Source organism: Anolis sagrei, chromosome 1, assembly GCF_037176765.1.
Source record: "Anolis sagrei isolate rAnoSag1 chromosome 1, rAnoSag1.mat, whole genome shotgun sequence".
NCBI classification, from domain to species: domain Eukaryota; kingdom Metazoa; phylum Chordata; class Lepidosauria; order Squamata; family Dactyloidae; genus Anolis; species Anolis sagrei.
The window spans coordinates 70,768,073-70,786,368 of NC_090021.1; the positions used below are offsets into that span (position 1 = coordinate 70,768,073).

Genomic DNA, 18,296 nt, shown 5'->3' on the forward strand with positions numbered 1-18,296 from the left:
AAAAACAAGCAATGCATAATTTACAATCAAATAAGAGCTTCCTACACAACAATTCTATGCAACCTACTCAAATGAAAATAGGTAGTAACAGCTGGTCAAAACATATCTTTTTATTTACTAATTAATTAAATATTTATGAATTACCTATGATCTATTAAAATTCACAAACAGAAAAATGTGGTGAATGTATTATAAAAACCAGCAGCTAAATCTAATCTTTCCATGTTGCTGGTAGTTGCCCATTTCACCAGCAAAATAGGGGAAAGCCATTTAAAATAATGATGGAATCCTGTTGGAGATGTATATATAGAAGTATGGATTTTTCATACATTACAACTAAACAATCACTTATTCCTTGCAAGTACTTACACATGAACACGTTATTTGTATAGCATATGGAAACAACTAAGGATATAAAATTATATCTACCTCTAGTTCAATGAAAACAGAATAAATACTGGTCACCACTTCCCAGCCTTTTTTACCTTAATAAACCACACAGCAAGTATACATATCGTCTTCACATCTTAAACAAACCTCTTGGAAACAATACATAACAATGCTATTTACTGAGAAAGTCCATAATGTCTAAAACTCTTCACAAGTAGGTGAAAGGTAACTGCTGTGCTTCTTATAATTCTATAGTGCAATCCTGCCACTGTTCATGAGTAAGCATCAACAATCTAAGTTTGATTAGTGAAGTCCTGGATTCATTTGTAGAAAGAAAATCCTGGTCAAACCTGCTCGTCATGAACAAAATAAGGTGTAAGCCTACTAAGAACAAAACCCCAAAGTTTAGTTTCTGTAAAATGGCCACAGACAGATCATGTGTAAAAGGGGGAAAAAAACTTACATGTTGGAACTACAGGTGGAGGACCAGGTGGTGGAACCGGAGGAGGCATATAACCTAGACAAACCAAATGGTAACAATAAACAACAATCCAATAAAAGTGATATCAAAAGAAGTTGACTATATGTTTTGTATACATCAAACTATATGAAGACAAAAAATCAGCAAGTACTGAAGTGATGACTGAATTATAAATATGATAAAGCAGCAGCCTTCCAGCAAGATAAACATTATATTTAACTAAACAGTGCTCGGATGCTGTAACAATCCTATATAAGGTATGTTTAAGGCTTCCAAAGTCATTGGGCAGTTATGGCACTTTTTTTCCCCCTCTTCTACTTTCACAGCCTCGCAAAGCATGTTCTGTCCTCAAACGCTTTAGAGCAAGTTTTCAGAGAACAAAAGAAATTACAAAAGGGACATGAGTCACCAGCAGAAACACTATCCAATTTATACTCCATTATGCAAGGACTATAACCTAAACCAGGCCTGTCCTACTGTACCCCCCAAGTGTTTGGGACTCCCAACTCCCAGAAGCCTTAGCCAACTTATCTAGTTGTCAGAAATTTTGAGAGCCAAAGTTCAAACACCCAGAGAGTTGCAGGTTGTGTAGGTCTGGCCTAAACTAAACTTTAAAATGGCATGCAAGGAAAATAAGCATATTACTTAAACAGATATTTAACAAATAATGACATTAATACAATAATAACAATACTTTCATATTTTAAATTAAAAAAGCAACTTACCAGGAGGTGGCTGTGAAGGGTTGAAGCTTGCTCTCAAGAAGGGCGGGGGCGGAATTGAACTATAGCCAGGAGGAGGTACGGGCATTGCAACAGGAAACGCTGGTGGAACTAAACTCACAGCTGGCACAGCTGGTGCTACAGGAATCTGTTGAGAGGGAGAATAAAAAAGAAAGCATGTTCAGTGACCTACAACAGTTTACAGACGGAAGGCATTAACTAGATCAGAAAAATTAGATTTCCTTGGAAATAATTCAACTAGATTTATTCTGAAGCCATGCCGTCTGCTATAAAAGCATGTAAGATAATTCATTTAATCTCTGAGGTAGTTAACAGAAAGAAATACTAACCTGTAGCATAGCGACAGACTGTGTGTATGTTTCTGTTTGTGTTGTTACAACAGAGGTCTTTTCAACAGTTGTACTCTGCGTTATCGGCACAGGTTCTTTTACAGTCTCTGAGCTTTTTGTTGTTTCCCATTCTAAGGAAACAGAATGACAACAAGTTATCATTATTTTGTAATAAGCACTTTAAGACTACTATACTGGAAACATAAATATTCACAAAGATTGAAAAGTGAGGAAACACATTCAGAAATTTCTAACTATCCATAAGCAGATAATCACAAATCCTTTTATGCATGTATGGAAAGAAAAAAAGCTCTACTACATTTGGGTAACCATGTTATACTTTATTTATAGCATGCAATAAATCTAAAAGCTACTTATGACAAAGGTTTGTACATGTCAATTACAGAACATTATTTGGCATGATGGTTATCAAACTTTTTCATGTATTTTAATGTTGCAACAAATGTTTTTAATGGTTATGTATGCATATAATGAATTCATGTCCCGGCATTGAATGTTTGCCGTTAGTATGTTGTGCTCCGCTCTGAGTCCCTTTAAGGGCAAGAATGTTTTAAATAAATAAATAATAATAAATGATTTTTCTTTGTCAGGGCCCCCCATTTCTGACTTCCCAATACCACAAAGATCTTGCTTGTCCATACCCAATTCCAATTCTGTTATTACTCAATGCTGTTATTATAATTTTGGTAGAGTATGAAAAAAAGTTTTATGAACAGTATTATCTAGTATTCCTAATTTTAACAAGCCTACAATGTCTACATGGGAAGAATTACAGAGCAATTAAAAGGAATATTACGAGATGGCATTTACTATATGATATATATCACACATATATAAATACACATATTCATGTACAGTATAAGTCTAGATTTAAGGCAAAAAATAGACATGAGTTGAATTATTCAGTGCGCCTTAACTCTTATTTTAAAAATGGAACCATCCCCCCTACTCTGAGTGAGAAAAGGTGAGAACATATTCCATCTTGGGAGAACCAAAAAGAAACACTGATCCACCTCCATTCTCTCTACCGCAGCACTGCTTTTGGCTTTTTTGAATGCCTGAGCAGGAAAATAGTGGCAGGGGCAGCCAGGGGCAGCTGACCCTCTGAAGCTGACATTGGTGCAGTTTCTCTCTTTGCAGAACATCCCTCAACTTATCCATGGATCATAGCAAAATCCTTAAGTCTGGTAATGGATAAGCCATTGACTTCTACATGAGGTTGGCTTCTACACAAGTATGTATGTTACCTCCCAGTGAATGAGTTCACAACAATAGGTGGCCTGGCAAAAACGACTAAAGCTAGAGATTTTTTACAAATCTCACCCAGAAACTGCAACTTCATCATTTAACTTGACTGCCAACATAATGCTATTTTTTAATTTGTTTGAAAAGAGATCACCTGTTATTATCATTCTGATGATCACATTTCATACCATTGAAAGACATTCTTCAGCAACACACACAAAAATGAAAATAAACTGAATTTTACAGTCATTCTTACCATTATTTACTGTTTCCTGATCAATCATGCCTCCTTCTGCAAAGCCCTCCAAATCATCCAATTTAACTTTTTCCCAAGGTATGTATGAAACTCCAAGATCCACATCCCAAAACTGTTTATATTCTGTTTTCACTCCTTTATTTAATGCCCATGCAATCTGAAAATAAAATAAAATGCAGTGGTAGTAAGATATATCACTTAGAACATATCAATCTATCAATCAGCCTCATATATTTTTCTCCACTTTCAGAAATGCCAACTAGTACTCTAGCAAAAAAAATCACTAGTCAACAATGCTACAAAATAGACATGGGAAAAAATTAATTTTTCAATAATGGATTGGGCAAAACATCAGGAGACTGCTTCTGGAAGATGGCCATACAGCCCGGAAAACTCACAGCAACCCAGCAATCAAATTGTTTTGTACTTCTCTAAAAGTTGGTTATATAGCAGTAATTCTCTACTACTAAATAGTGACATCTAGATAGATAATTTTTAGTTCTGAAATATTCTGAGAACAGGTGTTCAAATGTATACTTCTACTTCTCATAATTACATCCATTCTAATTACCATAAGCATGCAGAAAGCATTCAGATTTTCTCCAATTTCAGTTAAATTACTGTGCCTTATGTGCTGAACAGAACAGATACACGGCATCCACAGGAATAGTGTAAGTACTGGCTTATTCAGCAACTGATTCGACAAGCATACACTAATCAGAATGATCAACTGGATTTTGGTCTGTGTTTCAACTATTAAATGCCTGACTACCTTTCAAAATATCCAAATAGTTAAGAATTGCATCCCCTATACACATTAGATAAGTTCTCACAAATCTGACATATGTGAGAAGAAAGGAGGTGGGGGTGGGAGATTTAAGGGGAAACTAACTGATCTATATTGAAGTACAAACTGAATATGTAACTTATTTACAAAAATTGTAAACAGTAATCTATACTGATTTATAGAATATCAATGTTTGTAGTGTAATCCATGTTATCTGTATGATTTTCATAAATAAAAGCATTAAAAATGAAAAAAGTTTTTAAGACATATCTGACATATACTTTTAGTCTCTCCCATCATTAGAATGTGGCCTCGGAGATCCTCTTCAAATTGGAGACTAAAATACATTCATAGTTCTGAACCTAAAAGTCTGCCATTTATGGGCAATAGTCATAAGCATTAAAAGAGTCCACATCACTAACAGTGATTGCCTTTATAGATGAGATTACTTTAATGGACAATCACTAGTTTTATTTTAGTCCTCATAACAAACTTGCTATTTTCCTATGTTCAACTATTTTAATATTCCCCCCAATGTTGATATTTACAACATTTGAATCTAATTACTGCCAAGAAAGGACAATTCTTTCATAGGATTATCGTTTAAAAACTTTCCCTCAACATCCAAGTCTTCAATATTCATAATATTCTCCTAAAATATGAAAGTGTACAGTTAAATATTATTAAAATTACTTATATTGAAGATGAGCAGTACCTTGATAATTTTAGATCCGATCTTGTAGGATCCAGAGCTTAGTTTCTGAAGAGCACGGTAGGCATCTTGTCTATGAACCATGCAGACATAAGCACAACCTCTGGGAGGGATCATCTATATATGGTGGAGATTAAGAAACAAATAAAATGATAACTGATTAACTCTGATTCATAGAGCTTCTTGCATGAACAGTAAGTCTTATTCCCTTTTAATTTATGCCACACCTTACCCCATACAATTGTAAAAGGCCATTAGCTATCAAAAATAGCATTTTGAGAGGTGAAGCAAGCAAAGCTGGTTTTTGCAAGGAAATCTCTACTCCCACTTCTTCAAATCCAAGAAAATTACATTTCACAATTTTAATACTTTTAATATAATTGTAGTGTATAAATGAACTTTTATGTAACATGTATATATCCATTTCAAAAAGTATTTTTAAAAGGCAGAGTATTTCACTTACATTAATAGACTCGATTTGTCCAAATTCTTCAAATAAATTGGTTAAATCCTGCTGTGTTGCTTTTTTGTCCACCTGACCAACCCAAAGTGTGGTACTGCAGACTGTTAAGATAAATTACATAAATGAAATAGGAGGTTACTGTATTCTAAACCTATATTTGCCCATCAGGAGAGTTAAGAGGGAACTGTCTATCAAATGATCTAGGGACTGTGATGAAATGAGGCCTATTAAGAATACTTCTGTTAACTAGGAGACGGAGAACAAAACATGCCCAGTGCAATTAACTAGGAAAGGAGACAAAAGGCTGCAGCAACTCATAAAACAACTTTGGCCTGTACAGCTCTGTGTGAAGTAATAGTCTTTAAGGAACAGAAGTTGCATTACTATACATGAGAGGTGGTAACAATGTGGCTCTTCAAAATTGGGCACTAGGTCCTGCCTGTCTCCTCAATGGCAAGCAATGCTGTAAACTTCAGTTCAACATTATTTGGAGGATCTTAAACATTGCTGTTATGATGTAGACTAGAGATGGGAATCATGTGGCCCTCTAGAGCTAGCTGAGATACAAGAATCAGGAGCCCTAAACAAAGTCAAAAGCAAGAGATGCGGAAATTTCCAGTCCAACACGTGGAAGGTTTCATGATTCTCATGATTGCTTTACATCACGCATGGGCAAACTTCGGCCCTCCAGGTGTTTTGGACTTCAACTCCCAGAAACCCCAGCCAGCTTACCTGCTGTTAGGAATTGTGGGAATTGAAACACCTGGAGGGCCAAAATTTGCCCATGCCTGCTCTACACTGGCTGGGACAATCGGCTGTCCCAAGGTTAGCTTATTAGTTTCTTCCACCAGGACTGCAGCAGCCGCCACAGCCCTCAAGCATGGAGGCCATCCACAGGCCATTGTCTAACTGCTTTGACAAATAAGCTACCAGTCGAGGCCAACTCCCCACCAGTTGGGTCAGCACTCCAACTGCCACTCCCTTCCTTTCTCCTACATACACCGTCACCCTGTGTAGATACGAGTTTTGCATCAACAGATTCAACTAATCATGGTTCCGTCAATCCTATTTCACAGATCATCACTCCCTCTAGCACTCGTTGTGAATTTTTCAGCATTTTATAAGAGGGAATTCATCTTACAATGCTTTTGTATATAATGGGACTTGAGAATCCACTGATCCCATGGATCCCAGAACCAAACCACCGAAGATACTGAGGGCACTGTATTAAGGAGGTAATGTACGGATATCAATGTTCCCCAGAATAGTACAAACATTTATGAAGGGGGAGAAGGAGGCAAAGTCCCAAAACAAGCAAGTACTTTCTATTTTCACAACAGAATGTAGCCTGAAGAGCCCATACATTTCCTTGCAGTCTCTATGCTATAAGAATCCTCATCCACACAAAGCCCTTTTTAAAAGCCCATTAAATATATATTAAGCTAGTGTTCAAACTGTTTCTTTTGTATTTAGTTCTTGGAAACTATAAACTGCAAGGAGCTGGTACTTACCACTTAGTGTTTTGGATCGAATAGGAGGTAATCCTTTTTTCTGTCGTTCTTTTTCCCTCTCTCTAGCTCTTCTTTCACTTGAGTATGATCTTGAGGACTTCCTTTTTCTTTCCCTTGATCTAGAGCGTGAACGCTTCCTATGCTTACGCTTTCGAGATCCAGAACGTGATCTGGATCTTCTTTTCCTTGGAGATCTGTAAAACAAATAAATTAATACAGCTGTCAAGAAGACCATATAGGTCCATAAAAATTCACCTAATTTAAACTTAAGTTTAAAAATCAAAAGGGGTTTTGAGGGTTTTTTTCTTGGTTGTATGTTTTTTGTTATGCTTTTTCTTTACTTTCTTATGAATTCATAGGGAAGCAAAGAAGAAGCATAACAAAAAACATACAACCAAGAAAAAAACTCAAAACTCCTTTTGATTTTTAAACACAAAATATTAACTGAAATCAAAGTTATGAAACCTTGAACGAGATCTTGAACGTGTTCTTGATCTTGAAATGACTGCTGCTTTCTTCTCCTCTTGCTCAAAAACTTCCTGTTCAACAACTTCTTGGCCTTCATCTATGTCCATATCCTGAATAGAGAAAATGAAACATTCATGTAAAGATGTAGAAAAATAGTTCTTCTAATCTAGCAAAAGAAAAAAAAATGACAGCACATACATGACTTCTATTTTTGATGCTGCAATACACAGAAAAGAAGATACATAACATCAGCACTGTGCCTGCTACATTCCAAGAAATCCTGACTGTTATTACTGATGTGCATCATTTACATATCATTCAGTGACTGAAAGAGAAATCCTAGGCTAAGCACAGCACCACTCATGAGGACCCTGATCTAGAGTACTATAACCAATGAGTTCATCCTTCATTAATTACATCATAAATTCTAGTTTTCACCTGTTGTTGAACATCCATTGTACTATCAAGATTTGGTTGAACTTCTAAAAACTGCTGATGGCTGCTGTCTTGTGAAGGGGATGCTGAATGCTCTGAACCAAAAGTTTCTTCTTGTGTTTCCTCAGGGCTAGCCTGGAAAGCAAAAATATAGCAAAATTACTCCAAACCCCTAGATAAAAGACAGCGTAAGTGGTAGTGTAATTGGGCATAGTTGTCTATCATTTGCAACATTTTATTAGGCATATTTTACATGTTTGTAATCTAATTTAACCTACTGTGGCACTGCTTTTAAAAACTAGTCTGAACTTTCCTTTTTCTAAGTTTTTCACAGAATTCAGACATCCACTGAATAAATGCTATTAGTAAGCTGTCAAGTATTCCAAATGAAAGATACAGCTGGTCCTTCACATTTGTAGATTTGACTTCTGTGGCTGTGATCATTGACAAATTTGATTAATATGTTGCTCAAAGAATCTCTAGATCCCCCCAGTACAATGCTATTGTCGGTTTTAGGTGGAAGTTGACCATAAGGTTAGTTGTGCAGAAAAATCAGTAATTTTACATGCACATAAAACTGAATTAACGATTTACGACCAAACTCACCAACACTGCATTTTATTGATATTTTTAATTTATCTCATTATAGATTTTCATCAAATCAGAACTGGTGAAAGACAAGTGTGAAGATAAGAATATCATAGCTATATTAAACTGTAAAAGTAATCTGACAAATTATGACCAACTTTAATTTTTTATTGCAAAACAACAGCATGGATATAGAGGTCTTTAGGGACATACTCAAGTGTTAGAATGAAACAGTACTTGAAATGGGAGGTTCTGCATTTAAAAAAATATTAATGAAGAAAATCTATTCATGTGAAAAATTGACTATTATTCTGTTTGCTGAATTAACTAAATAATTATTACATTCCTTTTGTATGTAGAAAAAGCCTAGATTGATGCCACTGTACAACTATCTTTAAACAGAAATGCTTGAGGGACATCTAGTGGTCTTATGCAGCTTTTGCCTCAAGAAAGGTCTTTTGAAGTTATACAGTCATTTCAGAATGCAGGTACGTGTATGCAAAACTACTTATTCATAGTACTATCCTATGCATTTAATCTGATTTTCTGTCCTTTCATTGAAAAGTTTGCAGTGCCATTTTTCAGTTTGGTTGAATGTGCAGTTCTAATGCATAATTTTGCTAATTAGCCATGCTGTATATTACCTAATTTCAGCTTTATGGTTTTTTCCTACCAGAATCTTGTGTTGAAACTGTTACATATTTTTCATCAATACACAACTGCTGGGGGGGGGGGGGGTGCGTGTGTGTATCCCATCTTTCTCCCAATATAGATTCACTTTCCTCAAGAACAAATTAATTTACTTTTGAAGGGAATTTACTCTTTAAAAAACAATTATGCTCCTGATGTTACAAAGAGAAGTATCTACAACATCTGTTCTCATCAAGCAAATAAGGTGGGGGGTTTTTTTGCATTCTTTTTTTTCCTATTGGGCTGACCTGAAGTATGGGGAAGGCATTTTGTGAACACTTTGCATTGACAACAAGTCTCCTATCATTGAATGATTTGGAGGCAACAGCTTTGAAAGGAGTCAGAAGTGCTTGTCTATGTGGAAAAAGGGCAGTTTCTCCTCATATAGTTTATCCTCAGCAATGTGTTCAAAACACAATGGAGCCAACTAAAAAGCTCTAAGATATTAATTAATAAATAAAAATGTCTGGGTTAAAGAAGTGAAAGAAAACAATGGCAACAAACTGAATAAACATCCTGACAAAAATGGGCACAAGGTGTGGGAATAATATTTCTGCACTTCTGAAAACATGATTCCATCTAAAACTCAAAACAAGAATGTTCACTAAGGTGAGCTGCTTTTCAGTTTAGCTATTTCCAATTTCGATATTTAAACAGATTGAAATCACTGTTGTGTATATCTCATGTTTCCATTATCCACAACACTTGTTATCTAAAAAGCATCATACTTTTGTTGGCTGCTGCTCCAGAAGCTGCTGGCGAAGATGTTCCAGGTTCTGCTGCTGTAATTGTTCAGCTAGCTGATGAAAAAGTGAGTTGTTCACAGATTCAGGTACAAGGGGCCTGAAATATATAATCGGAACAGTCACATTCATTTTTGATTTTACAGTAACAACCTTGTTCAGCAAAAATATACATTCTGCACTAAGGTACAAGTTGTTGAGACATTCTGCAGGTTGAGAGAAAAGTCTGGATTCAATCTGTCACGAGCAGAAGAAACTTCACTTCACAGAAAGGTAGTCCCGAAAATTTCATTCTCATAGCAACTTCCCTAATCCAGATCTCATATTATTCTCAATAGTTCCCAAATTCTCTAGGGGAAAGAAAAATACCGTATGCAACATTTGACATACAATCCACTCAAATAGGCACTCTTTCTACATACAGTGTTCCCTTGCTATTTCACGTGTGTATATAAATAAATAATTTAAATAGCAAGGGGACATTGTAGTGAGGAGGGAAGAAGAGACGCCCTCTTTGCCTTCCTCTTCCTCGTCGCTGTCTGGGCCTCTTGCCACTGCTTGGGCCCTGCGACATCTCCGCCGCCTCCTCAATTGCAGGGCCCAAACATCGACGAGGAGGAGGAAGAGGAAGGTAAAGAGGGTGAGGAAGGAAGGTGAGGGGGTGTCCCTACTTTGCAGTTTTTCACTTATTGCGGGTGGTCCTGGGACATAACCTCGCAATAAGTGAGGGAACACTGTATATACAAAACTACACTGAAAAGTAGAAGCACAGCTTTTGGGAGGCACATGAGATATTTGACGTTTTTGAAGACTTGCAATTGTGCTAATCATATATATAAGAACTGTTTCAATTAAGAAAATCCTTATTAAATTATCTAAATAACAGTATATCTATTTATAGGAGAGCACATTTTCCAAATATTATCTTTCATAATTGATTTTATATTACATTATAAGTAATTAAGAAGAAAGGGAGGCATTATTTATTTATTTACTTCCCTTGTATACTGCTTTTCTCACCCCAGGGGGGACTCAAAGTGGTTTCCAACATATTTACAGCAAAATTTAATGTCTTACATACATATAAAACCTAACATAAAACAACAATAACCTATAGCTATCACTTAGATCATAAAAATGTAACAATATTTAAACATAAAAACATGGAGTTAAAAGCATATTAATATAAACATTAAAATTACATAATCCAAAAATCATGGTCTAAGGTCGTTCCAAATATTAGAATATTAGAAGTCTCATTTTTGGTCTATTTTCCATTACAACTCCTCATACTGTCTATATGCCCACGACAGGGGGAGGCATTCATCATACCCAAGTGCATCCCCTTAACACTTCATTACTCTTTCATTTATTTATTATTTGAATTATTCATAGTGCACCTATCCAAATCAGTTTTTTAGATCCTGGTTATGATGCACATAACTGTTGTAGAAAACTGTTCTCTTGCCATGGAATCTGTATCTGAAATGCTATGGCTAGACTTCTGCAAGCAAACATGTAACTTCTTTCTTACAACAGCTTCACTAGCTAATGATATGCTTTGAGGCAAAATTCAAAATCCTGGCTACAACCTATAAAGTCTTACAGAGTTTGAGATCAGGTCCTTCTGAAGTCTGTATATATTTCCAGGTTTTAGGACCTGTCTTTTGATCGACTGGAGATATGTGGATCTGACTGCTAATCTCAAATTAGATACTTCATTTTTGTCCATTCACAGATAAAACATGTTTTATTCAGACAGACCTTATTTCGATTGGCCTGTGGATGAAATAAATTTGAACTGCCTTGAATAATGATTACCGTATTTTCCGGCATACAAGGTGACTGGGGTATACGACGACCCCCCCCCCCAACTTTTCAACACAAAAGACAGAGTTTAAGACAACTCCACATTCCATGGAGACCAGTTGGGGGTGATGGCCTGCTGGGCTGCCCCTGCAGCCCCCGCCGCTCTACAAACTCTACTTTCAAGGACCTCCTCCACCCTGGCGCTCACCTCCTCCAAAGGCCACTGGGCTCACCTTAGGCCCAAGGAAGTGCACCCAGAAGATGACTCCCAGCAGCCCAGAGCAGCGGTGTGCCTGGGATGTGCTCGCAGAGGCATTCTGAGAACCATAGAAATCAGGAAACTCCAAGAATGACTCAGCGAGTACATCCCAGGTACGCTGCCACCACGGCTGCTGGGAGTCGTCTGAAGGTGCTTCCTTGGGCCTAGACGAGCCCAGTGGCCTTCAAAGGAGGTGGGAGACAGGGGCAGAGGAGGGCCATGAAAGTAGAGCAGGGAGAGCGGCGGGGGCCACGGGGACAGCCCAGCGGGCGATCACCCCCAGCCGGTCTCCATGACAATACAGCCTGCCACTCCTCCTCCCCATGCCCTCCCTCCGCCCTCTTCCGCCCTCCCTCCCTCCTAAGGTAGTTGGATTTTATTCTTTTCTTTTAATTGTTATTATTTTAATTTTATACCCGGCGTACTAGACAACCTCCAACTTTTCATAATATTTTCCAGACCTAAAAAGCCATCTAGTATGCTGGAAAATATGGTAGTTCTTATTACTGTAATGGTAGTTTTAAGTTATTTGGTATATTTTATTGATATTATATTAGATTTTTATTTTATTTTTGTGACCCAGCTAAAGTACCACTTTTGGTAGAAAGCGGACACACCCACACACATATATAAACAAAAAAACTTGGGTTGTTGTAGGTTTTTCGGGCTATATGGCCATGTTCTAGAAGCATTCTCTCCTGATGTTTCATCTGCATCTATGGCAGGCATCCTCAGGGGTTGTGAGGATGCCTGTCATAGATGCAGGCGAAACTTCAGGAGAGAATGCTTCTAGAACATGGCCATATAGCCTGAAAAACTTACAACCCAGTGATTCCGGCCATGAAAGCCTTTGACAATACAAAAACACTTTATATAAGAAGCAAATCAGTTTCTCAAACAAATTACAGTTATAGAAATCTTTGAAGAAAAAAATATTATACATAACAATAAGACTTTATTTGTATTCTGCTCTATCTCTACAAAGGGACTCATGTGTAAATTACTATAAAAAAGAGGTTTAGGGACCAAACTGATGGATTTTTATATGATCTATGGATATGTCAAGGGTCATTCTGCACAGATGGGAAAGTGCCAATATTGATACCCCTGTCAATCATTTCCATATTCAGGCATTTAAAAGTGGTACTGCATTAGGAAAGGGTATACAGCAGGGGTCCTCAAACTTTTTAAACAGAGGGCCAGGTCACAGTCCCTTAAACTGTTGGAGGGCCGGATTACAATTTGAAAAAAAAAAAAAGAATTCGTATGCACACTGCACATATCTTATTTGTAGTGCAAAAACCACTTAAAAACAATACAAAAAGTAAAATGAAGAACAATTTTAACATATATAAACGTATTAATATTTCAATGGGAAGTGTGGGCCTGCTTTTGGCTGATTAGATAGGATTGTTGTTGTTGTTGTTGTTGTGTGCTTTCAAGTCATTTCAAACTTAGGATGATCCTGAGCAAGGGCCAGGTAAATGACCTTGGAGGGTCATATCCAGCCCCCGGGCCTTAGTTTGAGGACCCCTGGTATACAGGGTTGCTACTTCTTATATGTCCTCCTGCGGCAAATTAAGTGCCCAACTTTCACAACTCTACTCAAAGGATAAGTCTAGAAATGCTGAATAAAATGCTTTTAATTAAAAACAAACCAAGTCTTACAGTTTAGAAGTTGCAGTTTCTTTTTTAGGTTCTTCGTTAATATCAGTATCCTCTCTAAAATCCCCAAACCTATCCATCAGCTTCTAGGAGAAATGAAAACTTGTGTTAGCAATGCACCAGATATACACCACTGAAGTAATTCTTTCAAAGTCAAGATCAATAACAAAGAGAAGACACACTTGCTGGATATATCTGAGCAAGAAACAATACTTTTAATGATTCATATATATAGTGTGTGTGTGCGTGTATTCAGTGAGCCAATTATTAGGATGTAAAAAAAAAACCCCAAGAAATGATGGTGCTCTCCAGCAGTTGTCAGATTTGGTAGCATGTATAGCACTTATTTAGAAAGGTAATAAAATAAGCCTATATTCCATAGCATGCACACTTCTTTACCTATCATATTGTATTTGGCTCACTTGTTTCATGATTGAAAATAAAAACATGTGTTGAACTTACAAATTTGACTGCTCAGGCCCTTATCTTTTAGGAAATCCTGTTATTACCAAAATTACCTAAAGGAATTTACATTCCCCTTGATGTCTAATCTGTATATCAATGTTTGCAAATTAACACAAGTAGCATAATGAAATTTTCGTGAGCCATAAAGCCATTTGTGCAAGCAAAATCAAAGTATCTGATAGTTGCATGAAGATGAAAATTCTATTTTGACAAGTGGTTTTGTGTTTTGTGAATGATGCCACTGTATGGAAACCACTTCATGTTTCTGATATGTTTTAAACATTCAGAATGATTTAAAAAAAATCAAAAAACGATTACAATTCAGTCAGCCCTTCACATTTACACATTTGACATTCGCAGCTTTGATTATTCACAAATTTCAGTGGCTTGCTCTAAGAACCTTTACATCCTCCAGTGTGACTATTTTCATCTTTGTCAGAAGCCAACAACTGAATTAGGCTGGAGAAGCTACAGATTCCTAGAGAGGACACTTCATTAGGAATTTATAATCCTTCAGTATACGGTCAACTTCCAGTAAAGTTGACCACAGACTTGTGCTGGAGGACCTATAGATTCATAGAGAGCTGTTCTTTCAGATTTCAGTTTTTTAATTTGCATTTTTTTTTACTTATGAAGAGATCTTTTGTTTCTAATCCTTCCGAATGTGGATGGTTGACTGTAGTGTCTTCTAGATGCTCTCCTACTCCAATGTATGTAAAAATAGAAAGAAGACCAAACCTGTTAACAATATGTAATTTATTCAATGGTGCCTGTACATGTTCCATGTTTTTCTGGTACTAATGCACAGGCACCATTGAATCAATTTAAATATGGTACCAAACACATGTAACCTTCTGTAGGAAGAACTGTATTATGTGTCTTGATTTTGGGTTTGAGCAAATCTTATAAGATGGTCTACCTGGATCAAATGATAAAACTCTCAAGGATGCAAGAAAAAAAAACCCTTGTAATACAGTCTGTTAACTAAAATAAGAAGACAGGATTTGAGGTTAATTAATCCAACTATCCAGCACTCAGGGCTGGGCAGATCCCAACAATGGATCAAGTACTGCAATTGAAGATGAATAACCCAAAACCTGGCGTTGATACTGATAATCTCCTTGTGGGTTTGTTGTGACAAAATCCATGAAAATATACATTGCATTTTCTGATTAGAAATTAAATTAAATCTTGTCTTCAAGTTTGACAAAGGAAATTCTACCTTATTAAAAGAGACACTCTGTTCTAGCGGATTAAGGGTATTGGCGGTGGCGGCAGCTGTAAGTTGCGCAGTGAGGGCTTGCAACTGAACAACAAGTCCAGCATCCAGTGCCTGAAGCAGTGATGGCTGTGGTTTCTGCTGCTGCATTTGTAATGTTTGTATTAACTGCTGAAGCTGGAATGGGCAAAAGGGAGAAAAGAAGAAAAAACATTTTTTAAATGTAATATACACTTATTTGAGCTTAAAAATAAATTCTGATAGTGATATCAAGATTGAGTCAAGTATGCCACATATTCATGTTGAAACAAAACACAGGTTCATATGTGCTTCTGGACATATCTGTGAGAAAGGGGAGAAGGTGAAAATTATTTCTATTCAATTTTCATCTTACAAATCAACCTCTGGTAATCCAAGTATAAAAACCAGTTCTAAAAAGAGAATAAATATTTATATTTTGATTTATCTTATTTCTTATGTTGATGAATTTAAACTACTTGTATCACTAAAACAGCATGGTTATTTAACATGGGATTACAGGAGAGCTGAACCTGTTTTACCTGTTGGCCTTGTGGACTCTGTAGGATCTGTGCTACTGCAGTAAGAGTATCTGTATTAGTTATCTGAGACACCCAAGGATCAGGTAAACTCTGGATCACATTGGCAGGTGTAGCCGGCGTCACTGGAGTTCCTGAAAATAAGAGTAAAGCAGAAAAGTCTCTTTCCATACTTATTGTCAGACAACAGCAGCAAATGGTAACAAGGCAATTAAACCAAAATCATTTACATCTTTTTCAGAAAAAAATTTCAACAAAGCATGTAAAATCCAGAATCCTCATCAGTTTGGTTGACAGAATAATTTAGATGGGACCCATACTAAGATTACTGAAAATGATAACAAACAACAGAGGAACATATTCTCTATTCTAATATTCCTCCACAACCAGAAAGCCAACAGACATAAAGAGCATTTCACCAACGTAAGTCACTGAATGCTTAACAAGTATAAAATATGTATACTATTAGTACATATTTCTTGCGTGCATTAAAGCACATATACTAGTCTTCCTAAAGTTATATATGGACAATCAGTGGGCCGGGGCCATATTCCACACCTGGGACAACTTTTCTAGGACCTTCCACAGGTGCCCAAACTACTCCTATTGCTAATCCCCACCACCACCACGTGTAACCTTTGTGGTCACAATTCTGCTGGAGAGGACAAAGAAGAAGCACAATGAAAACCAAGTGTATTATTCTAGCATAAGCAGAAGAATATCTAATTTTCCAAGAAAATCTAACACTCATGTATTATGTTCTTCTCAAAAAGAATGATAGTTCTCTTATTTTGCAATATACAGTGAAGCTGCAATCTCAGAACAGAATTCCAATTCACAAATAACACTGTATTGTAATAAAGGCAAAGTGAATGCTTAAAATCACACCATCCCCAAATATGCTTTCAAACACATGAATAAACTGAAACCAATATTAGGAATTAAATCCCCTCCAAGTGCCAGGAAAACCGCCTACCTAAATAACGATATTGTTTGGAAGCTGAACATAACAGTGTGTAGAGATTCCAAAATACATCATATAATTAGAGGTTTTTTTTAAGAAAAACAAAAACCCAAGTCTTGAGGATTAAGAATCTTGACTGAGACATAGCATATGATTATTTTTTCTCTTGCTTTATTATTATCATCATCATTATAATAACAAATCATAATAATATATCAAAATACCAAGAGTAAAATATTATAATATTAGACAAAGACTTTCAAGTGTTTAGCTTCTGTAAAAGAGGTAGGTGTCAACCTGGATGTACCAGGATTTAATGAACAACTGCAATAAAAAATATTCAGCAGAAGTCACACATCTTCCCTTATTAAATACAGGTCATGGCTTTCAACACAAAGTTATGGAATTTTCTATCACCTGGAGTATTGTTACTCATAGTAGCTGTTGTCCCAGGCAAGACAGGTGTCACAACTGGAGGAGGAATTCCTGCTGCCATATCAAGTAGAGGCTGGATAATTTCACTTTTGAACACACTATTCTTTTGCCATAAATTCAGCACTCGAACAATTTTACTCTAAAGGGAAAAAAATATAAAACCATTTTATCACCGGCTTTATACAAATCTCTATTATTGTCAATTAAACAGATTGCTGCAAGATTTAATCCGGCCTGATTTGAATGACTTTCTAAAACATCTGGATGATGGGGAATATGGAGTAAACCTTTCACGTTACACTTCTTATGCACATGAGTATCAATTTCCTTCTGCATTTCTAGACTTCTTTCATTATCTGCCACAACCTCTGTATCAGCCAATATGGTTAATCTCAACACTATCATTTTAAAAACCCACTTCAAATCAAGAATTGAAGTAAAACAACTCTCTGAATACAGAAGGGAATATTAGTTGCCTACCACAATTGAGAGGGAAGCATTGTTCCTGTACTTCCACTCAATCGTGTTTTTTTTAAATAGCAAAATGTCCCTTGTACTGAGGACTGAATGGACATGCGAAATATTATCAGGTTCTGCCTCTGAATATGCTTATAGTCAAGGATGGACCTTTCCCAGAATTTCCAGAATCCCAACTCTGAGGATTCCTAGAATGGAGCTGTAGAAGTTAAAATGAGATCAAACTGCCATAATTGTGCAGTGCCATACTCTCTTAAGACCATGTGGCACAGTTAAAGGACTACTCAATTTAGACCATAATACCTCAGTTTAATCCCATGACTCAAAAGGATTTCAATTCATATCCATTCTCTCTCCCTGTAATGTAATGACATAGGTCCACAAAGTTGCTATCAACTTAGATAAAGAACAAAAACTAAAACCAAGAATGCTATCCTCTTTGCTTTACCATACTGCTTAAATTGCACTAAAACAGAAATCCAAAATTGTTTAGATTTTTTTGAGATTAGCTCAGATACAATACGTAATATTCCACCTCTTCCCTAAAATAGGTGTATAATGTTTTATTTTCTTGGGAATATTAC

The 18,296-nt window shown here is 36.4% G+C and overlaps 1 protein-coding gene across 4 annotated transcripts in view; it reads right to left on the minus strand.

Moving 5' to 3' along the window:
- Positions 1–18,296, minus strand: part of SCAF8 (SR-related CTD associated factor 8) — a 150,357-nt gene that overhangs the window by 114,504 nt on the left and 17,557 nt on the right. For 3 of the 4 annotated variants that reach the window (XM_067465917.1, XM_067465914.1, XM_067465920.1), the window contains exons 5-18: positions 17,218–17,374; positions 15,840–15,970; positions 15,283–15,456; positions 13,599–13,681; positions 9,848–9,962; positions 7,845–7,976; positions 7,404–7,516; positions 6,939–7,132; positions 5,428–5,528; positions 4,968–5,081; positions 3,466–3,622; positions 1,944–2,074; positions 1,597–1,741; positions 854–907 (exon numbers count right to left, since the gene is read on the minus strand). In XM_067465917.1, coding sequence (XP_067322018.1) covers positions 854–907; positions 1,597–1,741; positions 1,944–2,074; positions 3,466–3,622; positions 4,968–5,081; positions 5,428–5,528; positions 6,939–7,132; positions 7,404–7,516; positions 7,845–7,976; positions 9,848–9,962; positions 13,599–13,681; positions 15,283–15,456; positions 15,840–15,970; positions 17,218–17,374 — 1,801 coding nt within the window. The remainder of the gene's footprint in view (positions 1–853; positions 908–1,596; positions 1,742–1,943; positions 2,075–3,465; positions 3,623–4,967; positions 5,082–5,427; positions 5,529–6,938; positions 7,133–7,403; positions 7,517–7,844; positions 7,977–9,847; positions 9,963–13,598; positions 13,682–15,282; positions 15,457–15,839; positions 15,971–17,217; positions 17,375–18,296) is intronic. The other variant, XM_067465923.1, reaches the window with a different exon arrangement.